At 38.3% G+C, this 26,702-nt stretch overlaps 1 protein-coding gene across 1 annotated transcript in view; it reads right to left on the minus strand.

The window, feature by feature from the left end:
• SGPP1 (sphingosine-1-phosphate phosphatase 1) overlaps positions 1-21,017 on the minus strand; it is a 38,651-nt gene extending 17,634 nt beyond the window's left edge. Inside the window, exon 1 of the mRNA XM_043556318.1 lies at positions 20,083-21,017. Coding sequence (XP_043412253.1) covers positions 20,083-20,796 — 714 coding nt within the window. The 5' untranslated portion in view covers positions 20,797-21,017. The remainder of the gene's footprint in view (positions 1-20,082) is intronic.
• Between the last annotated feature and the right edge of the window lie 5,685 nt (positions 21,018-26,702).

A 26,702-nucleotide genomic window follows, 5' to 3' on the forward strand; every position in this document is an offset into this window, starting at 1 on the left:
GAACTCCACAAAAACAAGAACTATGTGTTTTTATTCCCCATTGTATTCCTAGCACCTAACACTAAGCATGGCACATAGCTGACATTTAAGAAAAAGTTTTGCATGATTTTAACTTTTGCATAATTGAACAAATGAATGAAATCTGGTGTTTCTACAACTCTTCATTGTGAAAACTGGTTCATTTTCATTTCTACGGTAAAGACTTAATCACCAGCATGCTGCAGAGGAAGAAAAATAGGGAGGAGACATATTTTTCATGTGGCTCCAAAATGAAATACCTCTGGAATAGTGCTTGACTCTGATCCCTGTAAGTGTCCTTCGTTTCCCTGCGTAGAAGAACTGAGCAGTATCTCCCTCTCAGTTCCATCAGTGACTGCTACTTGTAGTTTCTGTTCATATTTCACCATCTTCTATTCAATATTCAACAACTTGTCATTTGTTTTCCACTTCTGCCCCTCCACTAAAATTTCAAATGGTAACCTTTTTGAGAAAAATCTTGGGGGGATACTGGGGTCAGAAAGTCTTTTTTTTTTACTTTTTTAATTTTTTTTTTTAAACGTTTATTTATTTTTGAGACAGAGAGAGACAGAGCATGAACGGGGGAGGGTCAGAGAGAGGGAGACACAGAATCCGAAACAGGCTCCAGGCTCTGTCAGCACAGAGCCCGACGCGGGGCTTGAACTCACGGACCGCAAGATCATGACCTGAGCCGAAGTCGGCCGCCTACCCGACTGAGCCACCCAGGCACCCCCAGAAAGTCTTAAAAAGGGAAAACAATAAAATATAGACAACTCTTGGTATCAAGGGCACTAATGTTAAGAGTTGGCTTTGAATCGCCTTATATTAGAGGGAAGGAGCAAACAATGGATGGCCATGGTGGCAAGTTTGTGAAGGAAGAAGGAGGGGGGCACATCTGAAGCAGTTAACACCGTATTAATTGGAAATTTCTCCATAAAAATTGAAGCCAACGCAGTTCAATCCAATAGGAAATCAACATGGTTCAATAACAAGTGGGGTCGAAAGAAGGGAATTAATTAAGACTGCAAGAAGACTGGTAAAGATTTGGTACGTACTTGTTTTGATTTGACTTCTCTACTACATTTGACATAGCCACCACTTCCCTGAAAGTCTAAACACCCTTGATATCTACAGTATCACATTCTCCTGGTTCCTCTTTCACCATCTTTGGTTTTTCGGTGTTTCCCGCACAAGAGTGTATCTTTCTGTTCCTGTTCCTTGAACACTAGCATAAATACATACATACATACATACATACATACATACATACATACATACATAAGGATTTTGCCCTTAGTACTTATTGGTAGTCTCTGCTTTTCTTATTTTTTAACTACTACTTTGCAAGCTGAAGACCCATCTGTTTCCTTGGGTTAAGAACCATACAGCCATCTCCTGCATGTGTCTTCACCTTGAGGTCTCTATGGAGTTAAACTCACTATACTTCAAACCAATGTCATCATCCTACCACCCAAACTTGTTCCCCCTCTCATATTCTCTATTTCACTTGGAAACTTCATAATATACATAATAAACTTAAATGAGAAACATGAATTATCCTTGATTCTTTCCTTACCTTTCATATTCAACAAATAATCAAGTCTTGCTGATTTTACCTTCTAAATATTTCTTGATTCTGTCATCTCTTCTCCACTCTACTTAAACTGCCCTTATTCAGATCCTCCTAGTTTCTTTTCTAGGCTCTACCTATGTCTCCAGCCATTCTTCCACATGCATGAGGAACTTGGTTGATGGGGCAGACAGACATGTAACTATATAATGAGGTAAGTGCTATGACAGTATACTAAAAATTCAGATGGAGCCTAAGGGATGAGCACTTAACTTAAAGATGTTAGCAAAGTCATCCAGATAAAGTTAAGATCCAAGCTGTCCTGAGAAATAAGTAGGATTTCACCTTTAGAAAAAAGGAGTACAGGACAAAAAAGATAAAAAGCATCACAGTAGGAACACTGTGAGCAAAGGCTTATAGGCAAGAAATTGTAAGCAGTGTGATTTTCTAGGAGAATAAGCTTATGCTTTTGCTGAGGGGAAGGCACTAAATAGTAAACACAAAATATGCAAATTATGTGATATTTAAATATATATAAATTATATATTATATAAAATATATTAATAACATAATAAAATGTGTTCATTACATTGGAGAAATAAAAGGAGAACAGGTGTTGAAACATTAATGTTCATCAAATATTCCTTATGCTCCTCTACATTTTCGGGTCCTCTTGAAGTTAGATTGGGACCATGTGATTAGTTTGGCCAATGAGCTGTGACGAAAGTGACTTATGCCACTTTCAATCATTCTGTGATCTCTCTCTTCCCTATTTATGCCACATGCTGAGATGGATCACAAGACAGGCAAACTGCCATCAGCCTCAGTCCCTGAAGCCCGGATGGTTTCACTGGTGAATTTTACCAGATATTTAATATCAATCTTTCTCAAGCTCTTCCCCTTGATTTCAGCTCAGGTCATGATCTCACTTTGTGAGTTTGAGCCCCTCATTGGGCTCTGTGCTGACAGCTCAGAGCCTGGAGCCTCCTTCAGATTCTGTCTCCCTCTCTCTCTGCCCCTACCCTACTCTACCCTGCTCTCACTCTGTCTGTCTCCCTCTCTCTCAAAAATAAACATTAAAAAAATTTTTTTAAATAAATAACATTAATATACACTTTCTAAAACAAAGTAACTAAATTGTATAGAAATATAAAAACCTCCCCCCACCCCCAAACAAATAAATAAACTTTAAATAAATAGGCAAGCAAGCAAGCAGGCTCCATGCTGCCAGCCAGGCTCAAACTCATGAAACTGTGAGATCATGACCTGAGCCAAAACCAAGAGTCCGACGCTTAACCAACAGCCAGGCCAATGCCTAACCAACAGAGCCACCCAGGCACCTCGATAAATAAAAATTTTCAAAAATATATTATACACTGGGGGGTGGAAGGGGAAAATATTACACACCATGACCAAGTGGGATCTATCACAGAAATGCAAGGGTGGTTCAACAAAGAAAAATCAATGTAATATACTGTATTAATAGAATTAAGAAAAAAATATACATGATCATCCTTCATAATAAAAGGATTTAAAAAACTAGGAAAGAAGGGAATTTCTTCAACATGATAAAGGGCATTTATGAACTACCTACAGCTAACGTACTCAATGGTGAAAAAGTAAAAGGTTTCCCGAGATTAGAAACAAGACAAAAAATTCCTGATTCCCTCTTTGGAAACCAGAGTAGAAACAACAGAAACTTAGTAAATTCAGTCTTCCAGGCAGTTTCCAATTCATTACTTTATTCCAATTCCAATCTGTCAAAGAATTTTTTTATCTAATTGTCTCTTGGATAATCTAGCCCTACTTGCTACAAGGCCCCAGAGAATTTCTCCAGTTGTCTAATATGGATTCTGTGGAGATTTGTTTTTTAAGAAATCCCTATTCAAATCTCCAGGGTTGGGAGCAAATCTAGTCTGGGGCGGCAATAGCTCTTCCTGAGCTGCTTTAGCACTTGGGACAGTAAGTGGAATGGGAGCAATTAAATACAGTAATTTTCAAAATGCAAAAGGCATTGTCATGGGAAACTCAAGTTGTCTTCTCCACATTGGCAAATTTAGCAATTCTGTAAAAGTCCGTAAGAGCCCTCGTTTCTATTTTTTAAAAAGTCATCTTCCTCTTTCTCTTTGTGATAACAATCTAACCAACCTTTCTCTCACTTCTGATATACACATATTTGTTGTTCTGTCCTTCCCTTGACTGTCACTCTCTACCCCTAATTCCTACCCAACCCAATCCTTTATTTCTGACAAATAAACTGTCTGGATTTTTTAAAAGCCAAAAGTGACGTTAGAACAAAATAATGTCAATTTGTTCTTTACTGAAGGGTTAGTAGATTAAATAATTTTACTGAACATAAAACTTACTATGTACCAGGCACTATCCTAAGAGCTTTATAAATATTAGCTCATTTAATCATCAGAACAACCCTATGAGGTAGGTATTCTAATTTAAAGGAAACTGAGGAAAAAAGAGGTCTAAGATTAAATAGGTATTAAGGTATGGAGCTGAGATTCAAACATTGAGAGTCTAATTCCGAAGTCTAAGCTCTTAACCACTATTTACACTAAGCTGTCCTTCATGTATGAAGTGTGTTGTTTAATTCCTTGTATCCCTAGGATAAAGCAGATTATCACTGAGATATTTTTTATGTAGGTTTTTCTTAGAATGGAGGCTAGGTACAAACTTTACTTACTTAAAGGCAAAAGGGATATTGAAGACATTAATTCCACCACCCTCTCCTCTCTTTACAGATAAAGAAACAGATGCAGAGATGCCAAATAACATTTAGTATTATATTCCAGTGGTCTATTCTGATGTCTTCCAATTTACTGTGCTTGTTACTTTACACTTTTATCACCATACAAATAGTAATTTTAAGTTTGGTAGTGGTTCCTAGCTTCTATTTTTCTTTCTCTTTTTTTTTCTTTTTTTTTTTTTTTTAGAGACTGTTGAGCTTTATCTGCTAAATTCATGTTATTTCCTCTTATAAAAAGGTTTTTTCTTAAGTCTTTAGGTCTTACCAAAAAAGCTGAAAGAAGGGGCGCCTGGGTGGCTCAGTTGGTTAAGCATCTGACTTCGGCTAGATCATGATCTCACGGTTCATGAGTTTGAGCCCCAGGTCAGGTTCATGAGTTTGAGCCCCAGCTGTGCTGACAGCTCAGAGCCTGGAACCTGCTTTGAATTATGTGTCTCCCCTTCTCTCTGCCTCTCCCCATCTTTCCCTCTCTCTCAAAATAAATAAATAAATAAGCAAACAAACAAACATTAAAAAAAATACTTTAAAAAAAAAAGCTGAGGGGCGCCTGGGTGGCGCAGTCGGTTAAGCGTCCGACTTCAGCCAGGTCACGATCTCGCAGTTCGTGAGTTCGAGCCCCGCGTCAGGCTCTGGGCTGATGGCTCAGAGCCTGGAACATGTTTCCGATTCTGTGTCTCCCTCTCTCTCTGCCCCTCCCCCGTTCATGCTCTGTCTCTCTCTGTCCCAAAAATAAATAAACGTTGAAAAAAAAAAAAAAAGCTGAAACACAAGTCCTTCATGTTATTTTCAAATTAATAAAAATTTACCAAACTGAAAACGGATCACATGACCTCCTAGATGCTTTTAATTTCATACCACTACCTAATCTTTTCATTGCACAGTCTATTACAAGAACACTTATCTAACCATTTCCTTCAGTTATTATACCAAACAGCTCTATTCTTACTGATACACTTTCCTTAACTATCACACATAATCAGAATTATTTTTTAGATTGTGGCATTTGTCATTTACATTCATTGAAGTTAGAAAAAAATGTCAATAAAATGACTTGCCATTAAAGCAATTACAAGAACTGTCTTCAACAGAATTTAAAATTTTCAGAGTAATTTAAATATGGGACAAAGGCAGGCACCAGAAAAAAGTTATATTTTGAATTCAAGAAATGGATAGTGTATATGTAAACAAGAGATGACTAGGATACCACATTAATGATACATCTGCCTTGTTCTCATACCCTGTTAGTGGAATAAAAATTGATGCCCCCTTTTGGAAAGCATTTTGCCAATATATAAAAGTCTAAATGTTCATATACTTTGACCCAGTGATCTCTCTCCTAGAATTCTATACCAAAGACATAGAAATGTGGGCAAGGATTCATATATAAACATGTTTATCATAAAATTATATATAGCATACAGCAATGAATTAATATTGACTATAATGTAGTAGTTTAAAATACGGGTTTTTGGAGCTACACAGATCTGGTTCTAGACATTTACTATATGCATTTACTGGGACGCTGAAAAATGGAAATAACAGAATCAACTCATGTTGAGAAAAAAGGAGCTGCATTATAAGGATACAGAGTCACTGAACCTTAAGGCAAAAGGAAGCTAAGCTTCAAGAAGAAACTGCAACTATAAATGGTCACAGGACCATCTCTTCTTATTACATACATCCTTTTCTGTGTAGCAGCTTTTCTGTTCTTTAGTTCACATGGTAAATGGAGGTTTTTCGATTTACTTCTTTAGTGAAGAAACCTGCCCAAACTCAATTTCTGATTTGAGAAAATACAGTTGCCCTAAAGGTGAGGGACCTTTAGAGGGTTGTGAGCTAGGCTGACTACTCCAAAGGTGCCTACCTCTTCAGGTGTAGGACAACGCACTAGTTTCATAAGCTCTTTGCATCACAGCTTCCTCATCTATAAATGGAGGTAATATATCTCTAGTAAGGACAATCCTATAATATAAAAACTATTTTGCAAGAATATGTAAGTGCTTCATTCATTAAGAATGTTTTCTAGGAATGTTTGCTGAAAGGAAAAAGTATGACCTATTAGAGCTCTCCAGAATAATGAAACCAATAAGGTCTAAATGTACACATATATGGAGATAGATTTATTCCAAGGAATTGGCTTTATTATTGGATTTATTTCAATGATCATGGAGGCTGGAGAGTCCAAAATCTGCAGGTAGGCCAGCAGACTGGACATCTAGGAAAGAGTTAATGTAGTCCAAGTTCAAAGAGAGTAGCAGCACAGAATCCCCTCCTCCTTGGGGGGGGGGGGGGGGACAGTCTTTTTTCTCTTAAGGCTTTCAATTGATTGGATAAAAGCCCCACCAATATTATGGAAGGTAATCTCAAAGTCTACAGATTTAAATGTTAATGTCATATAAAAAAAAATCTTCACAGAAACATCTACAATAGTGTTTAACCAAAAATCGGGGTATCATGGCCTAGCTAAAGGACACATAAAATTAACCATCACACATTATATAAAAAAAGAATAAACACTATATATAATATGGCCCCAATTATTTTCAAACTGTAAGGAAATACCAAAATGTTAACATTAGATTTTTCCTATTTTTATTTTCCAAGTCTTCTATAAAGCTCAGTGCTTATCTTGCTTGTTCTTTTAGCAGCATTTAAAAATATTAACTGCTTTCCTTTTCTAGAAACACTCTCACTTGCAGCTTCCCTTTATAGTATATTCTTTTTATGATATTGTCCAATTTTCACTCTTTTCTTCTGCAAATATTCCCCACTTAGACCCAGCAGGGTGGCCCTGGAGACATGCTCCTACTGTATGATCCTGCTCTTCCGACTACAGCTCTTGGTCAGGCATGGACACCTGGCCCTACAGCAGTAAATCCATTGGCTGGGTTGGGCTAATTAGATTCTCTTTCCCGATAGTAGTTTGAAAGCAAGTCAGTCTCTGTTGTGTGCTTGAATTTGGAAATGATGTAGAAGTAGGGATAAGGCTGAAACATGTGTGCCAAAGCACAGAGAGAAGAAAGAAGCAGAAATGGGAGACCATGCAACCCCAAGAAAAGGGATGAACGGCATTGCCTTTAGTTCTAATCGCGTTCTAGAGGCCTGGCTCTAATTCCTCCAGAAGCCTGGCAGCACTTTCTTGACTTTGACTTCTATGAGAAGATACCCATTCTAGTCCTCAAATAAATTTTTTTTTCTAGTACAAATGAGTTACTAGAGCCCTACACGCAAATACACACACACACACACACACACACACACACACACACACAACCTTAGTTAGACAAACCTCTCAAACTGCTGCTTGTCAGATTCTGTTTCAGGTTCTTTTTACCCTATCCATTCCTTAAATATTGAGGTCTTTAAAGGTTTTTTTTCCTTGGGGGCACCTGGGTGGCTCAGTCAGTTAAGCATCTGACTTTGGCTCAGGTCACAAGCTCACAATTCACGAGTTCAAGCCCCATGTCGGGCTCTGTACTGACAGCTCAGAGCCTGGAGCCTGCTTCACGTTGTGTCTCCCTCCCTCGCTCTCTACCCCTTCCCTGCTCATGCTGTGTCTCTCTCTTAAAAATAAATAAACATCAAAAAAAATTTTTTTACTAAAAAAAAAAAAAAAAAAAAAAAGTTTTTTCCCTAGACTCTCTGTTCTTCTGTGTGTACCCTCCAAGGGCAGGACCATCCACTCTCATCACTTCATTCTGCACATGTATGCTGATGATACCAAACCTCTCCAGGTCTCTTTCATGTGCAGAATTGCCTGCCAGATAGTTCAGTCTTACAGACACCTCAAATTCAACATATCTAAAATGGAATTTTCCTCCATACTCCTGCTCCTTTCTGCAATTTCTATAAATCACACTACTATTTCACAGCTTCCCAAATAGTAAATCTAGGAATAATCCTTTACTCCTGTTTTTCTTCTTTACTGTCATTTGCAATTAATCACCATGTCTTATCAATTCTACATCTTAGTATCTCTCAAATGTATCCATTTCTTTCTACTCCCACTGACACTATTTAGGTCAGGAGCCAGCCAAGTTCTTTTGTAAAGAGCCAGACAGTAACTATGTTGGGCTTTGTGGATTATATAGTCAATGTCACAATTACTCAATTCTGCTGCCATAGCACAAAGGCACCACAGACAAGATATATATAAATGAATGGACACGGCTGTGATCCAATAAAGCTTTATGTATAGCCACTAAAACTATTAATTTCATATAATTGGCACATGTCACAAAATAAATAATCTTGTGGCCTTTGTCAACTATTTAAGATGTAAAAAACCATTCATACTTCACAGGTCATATAAAATCAGGCAGCAGGCCGTTGTTTATAGCCTCCTGTAGGTCTCCATCTTCTCTCCCTTGAACTGGTGGAGTAACGTCTTACCTGGTCTGCTTCCCCTGCTTCCAGTCTTACTGCTCTCTAGTCACTTTCCATACTATCGATACAAGAATCTTCCTAAAACACCAATCTAATCCCCTCAAGCAAACAGACCATATTTTTGTTTTATTTGCCCTCTTATCTGTAGGACTTATGTGACTGGCTAGTACTTATTAGAAATGAAATAATTATATTTATGGAATTTAATGTCATTACCATTGTTAAAGCTTTTTGGTCAACAAAAATGTATAATTGCAACAAAAGAAATAAACTTGTCATTATTCTCAGCTGACATATTTTTCTCTATAAAGAACAGATGAGAATATACATCTAATTATTAAATTAATGGAGAGTTGAAAAAAGTTGTATATATGATCAATACATAAAAATCAAGTATGTTTCTATATTCCAGTCACAAAAAGTTATATTTGAATTTTAACAAGGTATCACTTACAATAACAAAAAACATAAACTACAAACAAGTCTAACAGAAGATATACTTGATTTATATGGAGGAAATTATAAAACTCCATTGAAATATATTTAAGAAAACCTAAATAAAGATTTACCATATTCAGGGAGCCTGGGTGGCTGAGTCATTTAAGCATTTGACTTTGGCTCAGGTCACGATCTCACAGTTCATGGGTTCAAGCCCCATGTCAGGCTCCGTGCTGACAGCTTAGGGCCTGGAGCCTGCTTCAGATTTTGTCTCCCTCTCTGTCTGCCCCTACCCTACCGTGCTTGTGCTCTGTCTTGCTCTCTCAAAAATAAACATTTAAAAAAAAAAAAAGATTTACCATATTCATAGACAAATTCAATATTGTAAGGCTATCAATTCTCTCCACATTAATTTATAAATCATTGCAATTTCAATAAAAGTCCAGAGATTTTTATGGAAATTAAAGAGCTCATTCTAAGATGTATATTGAAAGCAAATACTCAAAAATAGCCAAGACAATCTTGAAGAATATGGTAGAGAACTTTCATAAACAGATATTAAGACTTAGTCTAAAGCAATTAAAGCATAATGATGATATTGATAAAGAGACAGACAAATAAAAGAGACCAGTGAAACAGAATACAAAACCCAGAATCACAGCCATACACTTATAGAAACTTGGTACGTAACAAAGTGGGATTACAGATAAGGGGAGAAAGGATGAACTATTCAAAAATAGTATTAGCTTAATTATCAATATGAAAAAAATACATCAGACCCATTTCTCACAACATATACCAAAACCACTAAAGGTAGATCAAAGATTTAAACATGAAAGTATGATTTTATCTTTTTAGTAAAAAAGCAAAAGGATTTTTCTTTTGGAACTAGAAAAACAAAATCTAAAGTACATACAGAAGACTGTATAAACAAGTAAAAACAGCAAGAATAAGTGAAAAAATATTATAAAGCTATAGTAAATATAATAGTATGGAACTTGCACACAAATAGCAGATGTATCAATTCTTAGTAAAAAATATGGATACAGACCCCAATATATACCTGTATTTAATCTATGATTAATACAGGGGCACCTGGGTGACTCAGTAAGTTAAGCATCAGACTCTTGATTTTGGCTCAGGTCATGATCTCATGATTCCTGAGATCAAGCCCCCAATCGGGCTCTGTGCTGATAGCACAGAGCTGCTTGGGATTCTCTCCCTCTCTTTCTGCCTCCACTTGTGCTCATTTGTGTGTGCACTTGCACTCTCTCTGTCAAAATAAATAAATAAACTTTTAAAAAAAGTGACAGTTAAAGTCAGGGGAAAATGGACTATTCAATAAATGGTGCCATTGGGAAATATCAATTTAGATTCCTTACTCAAAGCAAGAGATGGTTCAAAGCCATCTTTTAAGCATAAAAAAAAACAAAAACAAAAACAAAAACCATAAAAGTACTGCAACAAATCATGGTAGAAGACTATTCTAAATATTACACAAAACCTAGAAACCACGAAACAAAAGACTGACGTATAAAAAGAAAATAATTCTGCTTGAAAAACAAAAAAGCAGAAGAGAAGTAACAATTTAGGAACACGTATTTCTAAATCACACACAGACAAAAGGCTAATTTGAACACAATATAAAGGGCTTCAAAAAGCAAAAAGTAACCCAAGAGAAACAAAAGCATATGTCCATGCAAAAATTTATACAATAATACCCGTAGCAACATTATTCAAAATAAAGTAAAACCAAATGTCTACCCGCAAATGAAAGGATAAATAAAATGTGGTATATCTATCTGATGGAATATTACTTAGCAATAAAAAGGAATGAAGTACTGATACATGCTATAATACAGATGAATCTTAAAACATGCTAAGTGAAAGAAGCCAGCAACAGACTAAATATTGTATGTTCCCATTTATATCCAGAGATATAAATGTCCAGAGTAGGCAAATCTATAGAGACATAAAGATATAAATGTCCAAAGTAGGCAAATCTATAGAGACATAAAGTGGATTAGTGGTTGTCTAGGGTTACCTAGGAATTGGGGGGAAATGGGGAATGACTGCTAGGAGTATGGGATTCCTTTGGGTGGTAGAAAGTGTTCTAAAATTGACTGTGATGATGGTTGCACAACTCTATGAATATATTGAAAGGTATTTTTTTTTTTAATGTTTATTTATTTTTGAGAGACACACACAGAGCAAGAGTGGGGGAGGGGCAGAGAGAGGGAGACGCAGAGTTTGAAGCAAGCTCCAGACTCTGAGCTGTCAGCACACAGCCCAACGTGGGGCTTGCACTCATGAACCATGAGATCATGACCTGAGCCAAAGTCTGATGCTTCATCAACTGAGCCACCCCTATTGGAAGCTATTGAATTGCATAATTTAAATGGGTGAACTGTATGGTACATGAATTACATCTCAATACATTTTTTAATATAAAAAACAAAAACCAGTAAGTAGAGGTGAGAGGATTTGTTTCTGCCCATAAAGGATTAACTGTTGTAAGTACAGCTGTTCCATTGTAAACATCCAGAAAACGAGACAAATTATATAAAACAACCATTTTCAGATACTGGAAAACAAGCAGCACAGAACTGTAATTCATGAGAAAAGGGAAACAAATGAGATGGGCCCTACGACTGCCCTAGGTTGCTGCTGGAGGCAGTTTCCAGGCTGTAGCATGGGAGGAGGAACCAAAACAAAGTCTAGCAGTTTCACTGAGTTAAGGGGAAGAAGACTGGAATTTCCAGAGGCCAAGGCAGCTATTAGTTTGCAGGACAGAACACTGGAGAGAGGAATCGCACAAGTCCAGAAGATCTGTAGGGGGTCTCTGCAAATAGTTTGCTGAGTATTAATCTGTGCATGCATGGGGTGAAAGTCCACAAGGATGGGAGAAAAAAATACCAGAAAACAGTAGGCCAATCAATTCCCAAAGTTCACACAGGCCTGGAATCACTTTCCTACCCAGCAGAGTACTAAGGGAATTGGGTACTCTTTAGAAGGTTATTGCTTGGGGCACCTGGCTGGCTCAGTCCTTACAAAGAACAAGCTCTTGATCTCGGGGGTTTTAAACTCAAGCCCCATGTTGGGTGTAGAGATTATTTAAAAAAAAAAAAAATCTTAAAAAAAAATAAGAATCTTATGACCTTAGCAGTGAGGACAAATTAGCTCTAACCTATGGTTATTCTGGACTCTCTCTAGCAAGCTTAAAAACATTAAACTGTAACCACAACAAAGTCCAACATTATTTAAAGGAATACAACAAAATCTAAAACTCTTAAAAATTACCAAAGAAGCAGAATAATATAATCCATAACCAGGAGAAATATTAGAACCACACAAAGATGACAAAGATGATGAAACTAGTGGGTAAGAACTTTAAAACAGTTATTAAAATCTTATACTCAGGGGCGTCTGGGTAGCTCAGTCAGTTAAATGTCTGACTTAACTTCCACTCAGGTCATGATCTCGCAGTCCATGAGTTTGAGGCCCATGTGGGACTCTGTGCTGACAGCTCAGAGTCTGGAGCCTTCTTCGGACTCCGTGTCTCCCTCTCTTTCTGCCCCTACCCCACTCATGCTCTATCTCTCAAAAATGAATAAACATTAAAAAAATTTTTTTTTCATTTTTTTTTTTTAATCTTATACTCAAGGGGCATGTGGGTGGCTCAGCCGCTTAAGCGTCCGACTTTGGCTCAGGTCATGATTTCACAATTTGTGAGGTCAAGCCCAAGTCGGGTTCTGTGCTGACAGCTTGGAGACTGGAGCCGGTTTTCGAGTTCAGTGTCTCCCTCTCTCTCTGCCCCTCCTCCCCCCTCAAAAATAAATGAACATTAAAAATAGAATAAAATATTACATTCAAGAATGTAAAAGAAATAACATGAGCAGGAAAAAAGGAAGATTAAAAAAACATCTAATTGGAGCTTCTAGATATAAAATATATAGTATGTGAAAATATATCCCATCCTACTTGAGTCCACCAGAAAATCAGATACTGCAGAAGAAAAGATCAGTGAACTGGAAGTTATAGCAATAGAGATGATATAAAACGAAGCACCAAGAGCAAAAACATTGCACTCATCATCATCATCATCATCATCATCATCATCATCACCATCACATCAGTGATCTGTGAGTGACCAGTGTTAAACAATTTAACATACATGAAACTGAATTTCTAAGATTTGGAGGGAGATAGAGGAAGAGGGGAGAAAAAAAAATTTCTAGAAATGCTGGAACATTACACAAAAATGTATTATTGTGAGTTTTATAACATATGTAGATGTAAAGTGTATGACAACAATAATAAAAAAAAAGAGAGGGAAAATGAAAGTATACCATTGCAAGCTTCTTAGGCTATACTTGAAATAGAACATTATTTGAAGGCAGAACAGCAGTTTAAAAAGAAAAAGGAAAACCCAAGAGGTATAGTTTATTTTTTTTTAATTTTTTTTTTCTTTATTAGAGAGAGTGTGTGCACGCATGCACAAAGCAAACAGGGGAGGGGTGGAGAGAGAAGAGTGAGAATCTTTGCAGGCTCCATGCACAGCACAGAGCCCCATGTGGGGCTCAATCTCCCAACAGTGAGCCACCCAGACACCCCAAGGTATAATTAAAAAAAAAAAAATCAGTAAGTAAAATGCCAGCAATCTAATAGAAAAAAAAAATGAAAAAGCTTTGAATACACAGTACTGAAATAGTCAACCTACTAAATAAATTACACTGTGTTAATATATTGGAAAGTAATGTAAATGTGAAAAAAATTAATACAGCTATTTATACAGTATGGAAAGTGCCGGGGTGCCTGGGTGGCCCAGTCAGTTAAGCAGCTGACTTCCACTCAGGCGGTTCAGGCTCCATGCTGACAGTGTGGAGCCTGCTTGGGATTCTCTCTCTCTTCCTCTCTTTCTGCCCATCCCCTGCTTGTGCATGCTTACGCATGCACACATGCTCACGCATGCACACATGCTCGCGCTCTGATCTCAAATTGTTAAAAAAAAATGTATATATACATGTACGTGTGTGTGTACACACACACACACACACACATATAATGGAAACTGCTAACACGGAGAGACAATATAATACAGTAGCATAGTATAATTGTGCAGCTAAACTCTAGGTTTAGGGGCGCCTGGGTGGCTCTGTCGGTTAAGCGTCCGACTTCATCTCGGGTTATGATCTCGCGGTTCGTGATTTCAAGCCCTGCATTGGACTCTGTGCTGACAGCTCAGAGCCTGGTGCCTGCTTCAGATTCGGTGTCTCCCTCTATCTCTGCCCCTCTCCCGCTCTTGCTCTGTCTCTGTCTCTCTCAAAACTAAATAAAGATTTAAAAAAAAAATCTTTTAAACTCTCTAGGTTTGAATCCAGGGTCTGTTAGGTACTTTTAAGAGTCAACTGGAGCAAATTACTTAATTTCCCTCTACCTCAATTTCTTCTTCTGTAAATAGGTGATAATACTCTGAGGATTTTAGGGGGATTAAAACAATTAAGTCATGTAAAGCATTTAAAACAACAGTTAAGCACAAAAAGTTAGTACTCATTAACTGCTGGGTAAAAGAAAAGGAAAATCTTCCCACAATATATTTCTATATGAAAAAAGCAAGGTCCAGAAAAGTATAGTATGCTACCATTTGTATGAAAAATAAACTATATAGATATATGTCTACAAAAGTAAAGATTCTCCAGAAGGCTAAACAACAGATTAGAACAATGAATTCTTCTGGAAAAGAGATTCTGGTAGCTTTGGAATAGAAAAAGAAAAGAAATGTACTCTCCTCTTCATATTTTCATGTAAATATTAAATTTTCTATTAAGTATTCCCTACTCAAACAAATAAATTCAATTATTTTTAAAGGAAGGATTAATAGTAAGCGCTTACAAAATCAGGAAAATGTGCATTTCAAGCACAAGTACGATATGAGGTAAAAAGAAATCAAAGAGCAAACCAATTTGATTTTTTAATGAACTGTGTTTCTTCCCAGAATTACCAGTGTGATCAGTTTTCCTTGGCTCTTGAAGCCTTTTCTAGCTCTTGTCATTACTGACCCACTTTTGTAGTTTTTCTTGCCTTCCTTTTATTTTTTCATGACCTCACAGATATCTTTATTATTTACAATAAACTATATTTTAATAAAATATCTTATGTGTTTTTCTTTTCCAAAGCTCTTATTATATTTACTGAATTTTTTATTTATATTAGAAAAATAGAGGAAAAGGAAGGGTGAGAAAAATCAGCACTGATTTCAGTCAACAACTTAATACATGTTTAAAACATAAATATTTGTGGCTATTGCATATGTGTTTATATACACACATATTATCTTCTCAAGGCATGTTTCTAAAAGCTTCTCAAGCTTCTAAAAAGCTGTTTGTGTAGTTTGACACAATCCTATTTCAAAAATATTTATTATTTAAAAGATTCTTTAAAAATCACATAGTGTGATTTCAAAAGAATTTTCTTTTTTTTTTTTAATGCAATTCTTTTTTTTTTTTAATTTTTTTTTTTCAACGTTTATTTATTTTTGGGACAGAGAGAGACAGAGCATGAACGGGGGAGGGGCAGAGAGAGAGGGAGACACAGAATCGGAAACAGGCTCCAGGCTCCGAGCCATCAGCCCAGAGCCCGACGCGGGGCTCGAACTCACGGACGGCGAGATCGTGACCTGGCTGAAGTCGGATGCTTAACCGACTGCGCCACCCAGGCGCCCCTCAAAAGAATTTTCTGCATAAGCTCTGGAGTCTGTAAGATTAAAAATTTTTTTCTAATGTTTATTTAGTTTTGAGACAGAAAGATAGAGCATGAGCTATGGAGGGACATAAAGAGAGGTAACACAATCCGAAGCAGGCTCCAGGCTCTGAGCTGTCAGCACAGAGCCTGATGCTGGGCTCAAACTCACAGACGGACGATGAGATCATGACCTGAACCAGTTGAGATCATGACCTGAGCCAAAGTTGGACGCTTAACAGACTGAGCCCCCCAGGTGCCCCTGAAGTCTGTAAGATTTAAATTTTCCCTGTGAGACTTACTAGCTATATTACTTTGAATAAATTAATCTTCCTCTACCTTACTTTCCTGATCTGTAAACTTGTATTAATAGTAGGACCAAACATTGGGAAGTTATAAAAGTAGACTAAATCAGGTAATAGACATTTTAAAAAATGTCTGACCTTCATACATGTTAACACTAGAATTACTATTATTATTATTAAAATTAGTGAGAGCATATGGACCAGTTGGGAATGGGTTTGGCTATAAAGTGTATGATGACAATTTTTTAAAATGAGATTAATCTAAAACTTTCTTAACGTCATTAAATCAAGTATATAATTAGAACTCATATGCAATATTATTTAAAAATTAAGAATTTTTATTTTTGGAAAGAACATGCAAAAATAAGTACAAAAGGAGTGCTTTACTTTTAATTTTAGATTATTCTTCAAAGGACCATGTTCTTAATACCTAATGCTCCTGATTTCTTATTTTTTCCCAATTCAGGCTATAAAAAAATTCCAACAAATAATACGAAAGCAGTAATTATTATCCTGGCTAATGGATTTCAAGTTACTTAATACCTGGAAATGCCATACACTTTCTATCTTGCATCAGCATGAAAAAAAATTCTTCTAGTATCAAATAACTGCTTGGAGTCATACTGTTCCGATCTCTCTTTTGATATAACATACCTTAAAAAGACTCAAAGACTGGAATTGCAAAAAAGGTGAGACAACAATGTTGGAGAAATACAAAATATATTTTAAGGATCAAGAGTTAATTTTACTTATTAGGGGTTTAAGAAAATACTTTTTTTTCCCTCAAAAATCTTTGGGAAACTTCAGTAAAATGCAATAGACCTCACTTAGCTGGCTAATGGATCAGCATCTCTGAGAGTAGGGATAGAAACCTGCACTTTAAACAAGCCCAAAGCAATTTTGTTGGTCTATGGTCATTTTAAGAATAAATGAGGATTGATGAAACAGAAGGGGTTAATTAAAAATAAAAAGGCTCTGTGTAGGGGCACTTGGTAGGTTCCGTGGGTTAAGCATCAGACTCCTGGTTTTGGCTCATGTCAGGATCTCAAGGTTTAATGAGTTCAAGTCCCACTTGGGGCTCTGCAATGGCAGCATGGAGCCTGCTTGGGATTCTCTCTCTCCCCAGCTCTCTCTGCTCCTCCCCCACTTGCACGGTCTCTATCTCTCTCAAAATAAATAAACTTAAAAAAAATTTTTTTTAAACAGCCAAAAAAAGGGGGGTGGTGGTGGATACTCTTTATAGGAAGTCAATCTTGAGCAGATTTCAAAAGCTGATTTCACATTAATTGGCAGGGAGCAGTTATTCCACACCAAAAGGATGGTATGTGAGAGAACTGTTTCCAGAGATGTTTCAGCATCCCAGGCATATAGAAATAACCACACTTGTCCTGAATAAGCACTAGGGGCCCAGCAGATAGACAGGACTATCAACCCAAACTACTATTAATTAGAAAAACACCAGGCTTTCATTGCTTAATTCTTACCCCAGTTTCCGGTATCGTTTTTTCATTACACACTCCTGAAAATATAAGCCTCCAAACTACTACAATACTAACTGACAGAGAGTAGGACCAAAACAGCTTAAGCAAAGGAAGGTACTTTTGTTTTCAATTATAACAGGATTTTTTTAAAGAGTAAAAAAGTTGGGGCGCCTGGGTGGCTCAGTCAATTGAGCATCAGACATTGGCTCAAGTCATGATCTCACAGTTCATGTGTTTGAGCCGGCGACGGGCTCTGTGCTGACAGCTCAGAGCCTGGAGCTTGCTTTGGATTCTGTGTCTCTCTTTCTCTCTGCCCCTCTCCCACTCACCTTTGTCTCTCTCTCTCTCAAAAGTAAACATAAAAAAAAGTAGAAAGTAAAAAAGCATTTTGTTTTTCATACTAGGTTATTAAAAACATTTATAAACACAGAACTTCCATACAAGGGAGCCTTTCTTCTATAACCAAAAGATAAACAATTATTCGAATTTAGAAGTTTACTCGAATTTAAAGTAAAAAAATCTAAAATAAGAAATTTAATTTTACAAGATTAATTCTAATAGCTCAGTCTCCACATATGTAAAATACAGTTTGAGAGTAGGTGATTTTTAAAGTCATGTCTAGCTAAATTTATAAAATTGTACAATATACGAATTCCTCAAACTTTGAATTAAACATACTAGGTTGTCCAAAACTATAATGTAAGCTTTTTCTAAGAATTCAAGTAACCCTGAAATATTACAATACTAATATCTACAATTCATAAATCATCAGCAGTACAGTTTTCAGACTTTCTGTTAGCACGTGCTTTGAATAAGTGAGCAAAAAATAACTTTTTTTTTTAACTTGGACTCTAATAGTAACACCATGCAACATAGCTACTCATTGAGGAATTATAAAAGACCCTACAGTTACAGTTTTTTCCTGAAAGTCTCATGAAAATAAGACAAACATCATTAGCTAACCAGTAAATATGCCAAACATAAATCAATGACAATCTTAAATTCTAAAATATTTAGATCAAATAAAACATATTTATCTTTCATGCAAAACAGGCAGCACTATTTTACAATTTTGAGTATCACCTATATCGCCTTTGGCTAAATAGGAAAAAATAATTGTCCATGGTACTCTTCTGTCGTAATTCTGTCATTCTTACTCTGCACATTACATATTTTGCATGATACTGTAAGAGAGATGTACTGCACAGAAGTGCCCATGGGGATAAGACATTATACTGCAATTAAATCTGGAATGAGTAAGCTTAACATAATGGAGTTTTACACAGAATTGAGTATATCTCAATTTAAGATGATTTCGTGCTCTGATGGAAAAAAAAAAAATTGAGGATGTCTAATTCTTTAGATTCTCCATGATTACTAAGTTTATTCTTAAATTAAGGGACTGGTCTACAGTAGGAACAAAGCTCCTTATAATTTTTAAAAGATGGATAAAACAAGATAGCAGTCTAAGAATAAATGTTGCTTCTATAAAAAAGAGAATCAGTATTCAAACCTAAGTAACATGAAAGAGTGAAAAATGGGAGGCCAAAAGAAGTAGGCAAAATATAAGATATTTCCCATTAGAAACTCATCCCTGATTGTCAGGCTGTCCTTGCTGTCGTTACGTGTCATTTTTATAAACCCACTAGTCTGACCAAGAGCCCTGATTTTAAGAAAAACTGTAATAAAAGTATGCACTTTCAAAGCTAATGAAACAGTAATACTGTAACAGCTCAACAACTGATACTACAAATCAGTGATTTAGGAGATTAATTAAACTTTGTATCCAACAGCAAATTAGCAGCCACACCCCTAAAAAAGATAACTCAGCCTGCGTTCCATTCACTTCCATAAACAGTGGCCTTCGTTTAACATTCATTTCTTCATAGCCTCGAACGACCATGTTTGTTTTGCAATTACACGACGGTTTTATAAACACTGTCTCAGAGTAAATAAAGCTCAAGACTTTACCCAAGCCTGGCAGAATTAGTCTGGGGCAAGGCATCATTATGGTGAAACTGGGTCTTGGTTAAGTGTAAGACCATCATACTTAATTACAATTATATTCTGTGCATCACAAGAATTAAAACCATTTTAAAAACTCAACCAAAGCTCAATGATAATGTTACTCCACGAATAGCGTTTCCTTTGGGTTCTAAGAAAGGCACTGTTATTAGAATACAGTTTGACAGCTAAGTCTCTTAAGTTTTCCCGGATCATTTAATTTTTTAAAACCTAGAAAAGGCCTGTTTGCGGGGACTGTGAAATCCCGCGGAAAGAGAGGTTTGGGAGGGGAACGGCCAAATTAACATAACTGCGGGGAGTGAAGACAACTCCGGGTAGTTTAACTCTCCAAGGCTGAGCAGACGACAGACAAGGGACCCTTACCTGCCAGCGGCCGTAGGTGAGGAGGATCATGGAGATGGGGATGGCGGTGCCGGACATGGCATGGGTGGAGGGCATGCTGTACTCGGAGTTGTAGAAGACCTCCAACTTGACCACGGGCGGCGAGGCGGGCCGCGGCCAGCGGATGATGTCCTTGGTGCACTGGCCCAGGTACATGACCAGCACCCAGATGACCACGAGCCTCCGGCCCACCAGGGCGTCCAGGTTCCAGATCCAGAAGGGGAAGAACAGGATGTAAAAGAGTTCGTTGCCCAGCTCGGTGCCGAAGCAGAACAGGTAGTAGAGCGGCCAGTTGCTCACGTGGGCCAGCTCACCCTCCTCGCCCGTCAGCGAGTTGCGGCGCAGGGCCCCCACGCGCGGCGGCGAGGCCGGGCCCAGCTCGGTCGCCAGCCCGTTCCGCACGCCGTTGGGGGCGCCGCCGCCGCCGCCGCCGCCGCCGCCGCCGGGCTTGGCGGGACACTGATTGCGGTCGTTCCCGGGCGGCTGGGGGCCTGCAGACGCCCCAGGCTGCGGCTCTCGGCGCCGGGCTTCTCCGGCTAGGGGCGCCTCCGCCTTCTCATCCTCCCTCGGATCGGTGGCGGGAGCGGCGGAGCGGCGAGGCAGCGCTTCCACCCCGCACAGCCTCTGGAAACGGGCCACTTTCTGCGGCTCCTGCAGACGGCGAGCCAGCTGGGCCAGGCGCTGCCTCAGCGACATGATAACGGGACCCTGGCGGCCCGCAGACGGGAGGACGTCGGCGGCGGGAAGGCGGGCCGGACCCTGGCGCAGCCCGGAATCGTCCCCGCGCACCTGGCCAGCGGCAGCAGCGCCTAGCCGGACCCGCTCGGCTCTGCCCGGTGACGGCGCCACAGGCCGCAGCCGCCGCCGCCGCGCGCCTCCGCCCCGCGCGCCCCTCCCAGGCCGCGCGCGCTCCGCCACCGCCCGCGGCCTCCACGCGCCGGCGCGCGCAGCGCCCAGCCCCGCCCCCCACTGCCGCGCCGGGAGGGCGCCTGGCCGCGCGCGGCCGCCTCGAGCGCATCCGGCGGCGTGGGGGTGCTGAGGCTCAGCGGGGTGGCTGCGTTGAGGTTCGCCTTGACACCCGCCAGGCGTCGCGGCGCTGGGCGGGCGGACCATGTCCGACCCCTTCTCCAACTTCAGCCCTCGTTTCCCTCCGGCTGATGCTGCCGGCTTGCCTCTGACCACCGTTGGTTCGGAGAGGCCACGACCCTGGGGGCCGGCGTCCCAGGTGCGAGTGGCCAAGCACCCGGACATCCTGCTGGCACAGAATCAAGTGTTTAATGGTGAATGAAGGCGAAATAACCACCATAGGCCCGGAATCGTTCGACTCAAGTAATCACAAGTAATTACAGAGCTGTTTCTGACGGCTCATGTCCTGAAAGCCACGTGCCAATTGACCAGTGGTGGCAAGATTAGATGTAGATCCCAGGACAATACTGCGCCATTGATCAAATAAGTTAAGAGATCACAGTTATCTTGACTTAAAGGTAGTATTTTAATAAATTCTAACAGCTAGGTGGGGTTGCACAGAAGAAATTAATTGGTTCCTGGATGCAGGCTGTAGATTTTTTGAGCTTGATGAGGCTGATTTAGAGGCTTAACTTCCATGTCAGGAAAGTTACAAACTTGAATTCTAGAAAATGCAGTTTTTATTAGAAAGTCTCTGAACTTTTTTTTTAATATTTATTTTTGAGAGAGAGAGAAAGAACACAAATGGGGGAGGGGCAGAGAGAGAGGGAGATAACAGAATTTGAAGCAGGCTCCTGGCTCTGAGCTGTCAGCACAGAGCCCCAGGTGGGGCTCCAACCCGCCACCAATGATATCATGACCTGAGCCAAAGTTGGACTAGCCACCCAGGTGCCCCAGAGATTCTCTGAACTCTTAATTCCAAGAAGCTACTTCAAGTAAGTGGATGTCAATAATTAAAGAATTTGAACCTCTTCCAAGAAAGTTGGGAAATTTCCCCTACCTGTGTCTTTAGCAGTATTTCCTTCATTTCCTAGGGAAATTATTCTCTTCCTCCCACTTCACTTGCTACGCTATAGCCATAGGAAGATAAATAAATCATCATCTCTGTCTTAAAGTTGCTCACAGTATAAATGGAAAATGCTAAAATGGAGATAAACAACATGCTCTGGAACGGAGAAGAAACAAGTTGACTAGGGACAACAAGCCAGGTAAGAAGTGATCCTCTTGAGCTGGGATCCTTTATTAAAGAGCATGATGAGAGTAGGTGGAGAAACTCATCTTAGGAAAGACAGAAAATGAAGAAAGATGGGATAGGAATGTGCAAAGATGTATTTGATAAACAGTAGCTCATAGAATACACAGTAGGAGGAGTAAGTGGTTGGAATGGGGTTAGAAAGAGGGGATGGGACCAGATTGTAAAGCCCTTGAATGCCAAGCTGGAGATTTTATTTGTAGGCAGTGGAGAGCCATGGAGGGCTTTTAACCTAGGGAGTGACACCATCAGAACTGCTTTAGAAAGATAACTGAGAAGGAAATCGAAGGTAAATTGCCAGAGGTCAGAGAGCAAAGGCTAGGTAAATAATTAGAAGATGATTGCAGTAGTCAGGTGAGAGGGAATGGGGGCAGGAACTTGGACTGTGGTTCTGGGAATCAGAAGGAAGAGATTTGGAAAGGATTTTGGAACTAGGAAAAAGTTAAAGCATTTCACTTGAATTCATAGGTCTGCAGGCAAATAATTGTCCGTCCTTGATTAGAACTCATTGTGTCTAATATTGAGGCATTTATAATCTACTGAGGGAGACAAAACATGCGAGTATATTCAAAGACATAAAGCCAGACATACCGAACGGATCAAAGAAATCAGACACAAGCAATCACTTCATGGAGTAAGCAGAGAGGTGGCATTAGGTTATCTATGAATGGTCCTGTGAAATGGATGATTAGCTGGCATTTGAAAACAAGGAGCAACTTGTACAAAGGTGGGAGGAGCCTGGTTTCTGTCAAAATCATTTGTTTATAAAGGCTGAATTTTTTTTGAGAGAGAGAGAGAGAGAGGGAGAGAGAGGGAGAGAGCAGGTACGAGCAAGGGAGAAGGACAGAAGGAGAGAATCTCAAGCACGCTCCAAGCTCAGTGTGGATCCCACAACCCTGGGATCACAACCTGAGCGAGCCAAAATCAAGAGACGCTCAACTGACTGAGCCACTCAGGTGCCCCTTGTTCAGATAAAGAATTATTCGGATTCATTCAAGGAATTTCCAATTCTGGGGACTAATTAGTCTAAAGAGAGCAGAGAAAGAGGAAAACATATAAAACAAAGTAGGAGGTGATGTTTATATCCTATGGCTAAAATATGACTTGATCACTGGCATATTTTGTCAGAATGTAATATCCTCTTTAAAAGAGAATAAAGAGAGGCACCTGGGTGGCTCAGTTGGCTAAGCGTCCGACTTCAGCTCAGGTCATGATCTCACGGCTCATGAGTTCGAGTCCGCATTGGACTCTGTGCTGACAGCTCAGAGCCTAGAGCCTGCCTTGGGTTCTGTGTCTGCCTCTCTCTCTGCCTCACCCCCCCCCCTCCCTGCCCTGCTTGCATTCTGTGTGTGTGTGTGTCTTTCTCTCTCTAAAAATAAACATTAAAAAAAAATTTTTTAAGACAATACAGAGACAAAGATGATGGGGAGGTGGGAATTTGGCCTCTGACTGCCCTGAAGAGGAAAAGAATGCAAGTCAAAAGACAAAACTTGAAAAGGCTGACAGTGTCCTGCTGCTGCTGTAAATCTGTTAATGATAAGGACAAGGCCAAAAGCACCAAAGCACCATGATGAAAAGAATAGTTCTGGTGGATTCTGTTTACACTCACTCTGATACTTTTCATCTTGAAACTTAACAGAAATTGAACCATATCAAAAGATTCAAATATAAACTTTCTGTGGCAAGCATTTTTTATAACAAAGCATAAACATTTTTTAAAAAGAAATACATTGCTACCAAGTAATGACATGATTATCTGGGTGTAATTCAGTGTCTTAGTTTATGTTGCATAATTAACATGTTAAATTTTGTTAGATCCTTCTCTGTACTTGAGTTTAACTTTATGTAATATTGAAATCTTTTTTGTGATACATGAACTATACAAAGGTAAAATATTGCTGTCATTTCTTTCATAAAAGTAGTAGGGAAACACAATATATAGGCTTAGCCTTGGTCATTTTGCCTTCCACAACTAATTTAAATAAAGTTGTATTTTGTCATATTGGGTTGAGATAAATCATTGATTGAACTAATTTTACAATGAAGTAAAAGAATTTTACCTTTAGAAATACGTCTTCTAAGTAATATATATTTAAAACTGTTATACCATATTGTATATTTGAAAGTTACTGAGATAATAGATCTTAAAATCTCGGGGCGCCTGGGTGGCGCAGTCGGTTAAGCGTCCGACTTCAGCCAGGTCACGATCTTGCGGTCCGTGAGTTCGAGCCCCGCGTCAGGCTCTGGGCTGATGGCTCAGAGCCTGGAGCCTGTTTCTGATTCTGTTGTCTCCCTCTCTCTCTGCCCCTCCCCCGTTCATGCTCTGTCTCTTTCTGTCCCAAAAATAAATAAACGTTGAAAAAAAAAAAAATTAAAAAAAAAAAAATAGATCTTAAAATCTCATCATAAGAAAAAAAATTATAACTATGTGAGTTGATGGATGTTAACTAAAATTGTGGTTATCATTTTGTAATATATACATAAATCATTATGTTATACACTTCAAACTGATACAGACTTCTACGTCAATTATACAATGAAACTAGGAGGGAAAAAACTATTTTACTTAATAAGAAAATGATAATACTTATTTTAAACTGAATATTTATTATAATTTTTTTGAGCCTGGAATATAACTTAATTTCTTATTCATTAAACTACAAAATTTATATATTGCAAGCTATTTAGCCTAAATTATTACTATTAACTATCACTAGAATAGTCTTGACATGTAGATGTCAGTACATAGTGCATTATGGGCATCAAAAATGGTGAATATGAATTTATTATTTTTGAAATATTAAACCTATGTTTTTTTTAATTCTTTACATAAATACCTACTGATTTTATCCTGCATCTTTGATTAGTTTTATTTTCTAAAAAATACGATTTCCTCTGAATTCTTGAAAAGATGCCTAGCATAGCACAAATCTAACTAAAATGTGATAAACATAAAATTTGTAATTAACAGATAAGGAATTTTCTATGCTTTGTGTTTTCTATGCCCTAACATTTCAAATCACTTTTACCCAGAGTAAGATTCGAAGGAAGAAAACCTTACAGAAAATGATCTGAGAGTATTTTAGGCAAAAAAATATATGGCCTCTCACCCACTTTAATTCTAATCCATGCTGGCTGAGATGACCATGGAATTCTTTCCTTACCATATAGACCATTTATACACAGTTTTATTTTACCCCAAATTTATAGTATTTTCTTTTAAAACCATTTTTTTCTTCCTAAGAATTTCCCCCTTTGTTAATGCCTCTATCCAGTTCCAGTTTTCTTATTATTAAAATCTGGCTCTTGGCTTTTTCTTTTCTAGAAATGATTGGTAATACACGTGTATACCCAACTCAGAAGATTTTTTTTTTTTTTTTAATTCAAGACTTGAAACCTCCAACCACATCTGCCCATTCATCATTCCAGACATTTTGGTAGGTGTTGATTTGCCCCTAATATTTCTATGTTTGTAATATACTAAATGCTCCATTAATCAAAATGGTTAATTTAATTTTCTGAAGAACATAAATTGTTTTTATAAACTAGCCATTGGTAAAAGTATTTATAAAATATGTTTGGTAAATTTTCTTTTTGTTTTTCCTTTTTTTTCTTTTTTTTTAAATTGTGGTATATTTGACAACATTATGTTAGCTTCAAATGTATCACTTGGTAATTCAACACTGGTATACATTGCAAAATAATCACTAAAATAAGTCTCTTTACCAGCTATTACCATACAAAGTTAATGCAGTATTATTGACTATATTCCCCATGCTGTACATTATATCCCCATGACTTTTTTATTTTAGTCCTGAAAGTTTGTACCCCTTGATCCCTGTCACCCATATCTCTCCCCCAGCAATCTTCTTTCTTCTCTGGCACCCACCAGTCTGGTTTCTATATCTAGGAGTCTACGCTTTGTGTTGTTTTGTTTTTTAGGTTCCACATTCAAGTAAGATCGTGTAGTATTTACCTTTCTCTATCTGACGTATTTCCTTTGCAGAGTACCCTCAAGGTCCATCCATATTGTTGCAAATGGCATAATTTCATTCTTTTTAATAGCTGAGTAGTATTCCATTATATTTATATGCCACATCTTTATACGTTCATCCATCAATGGACACTTAGGTTGTTTCTATATCTTAGTTACTATAAATTAATGCTGCAACAAACATAAGGGTACGTATATCTTTTCCATTTAGTGTTTTCTTTTTCTTCAGACAGAAAACCCAGCGTGGAATTTCTTCATCATATGGCAGGCCTATTTTTAATTTTCTTAGGAATCTCCATACTGTTTTCCATAGTGGATGCACAAATTTACATTCCCATCAACAGTCTACAAGAGTTTCTTTTTCTCTACATCCTCACCTAAACCTTTTAT

The sequence above is a fragment of the Prionailurus bengalensis genome, chromosome B3 (genome assembly GCF_016509475.1).
Source record: "Prionailurus bengalensis isolate Pbe53 chromosome B3, Fcat_Pben_1.1_paternal_pri, whole genome shotgun sequence".
Taxonomy (NCBI): domain Eukaryota; kingdom Metazoa; phylum Chordata; class Mammalia; order Carnivora; family Felidae; genus Prionailurus; species Prionailurus bengalensis.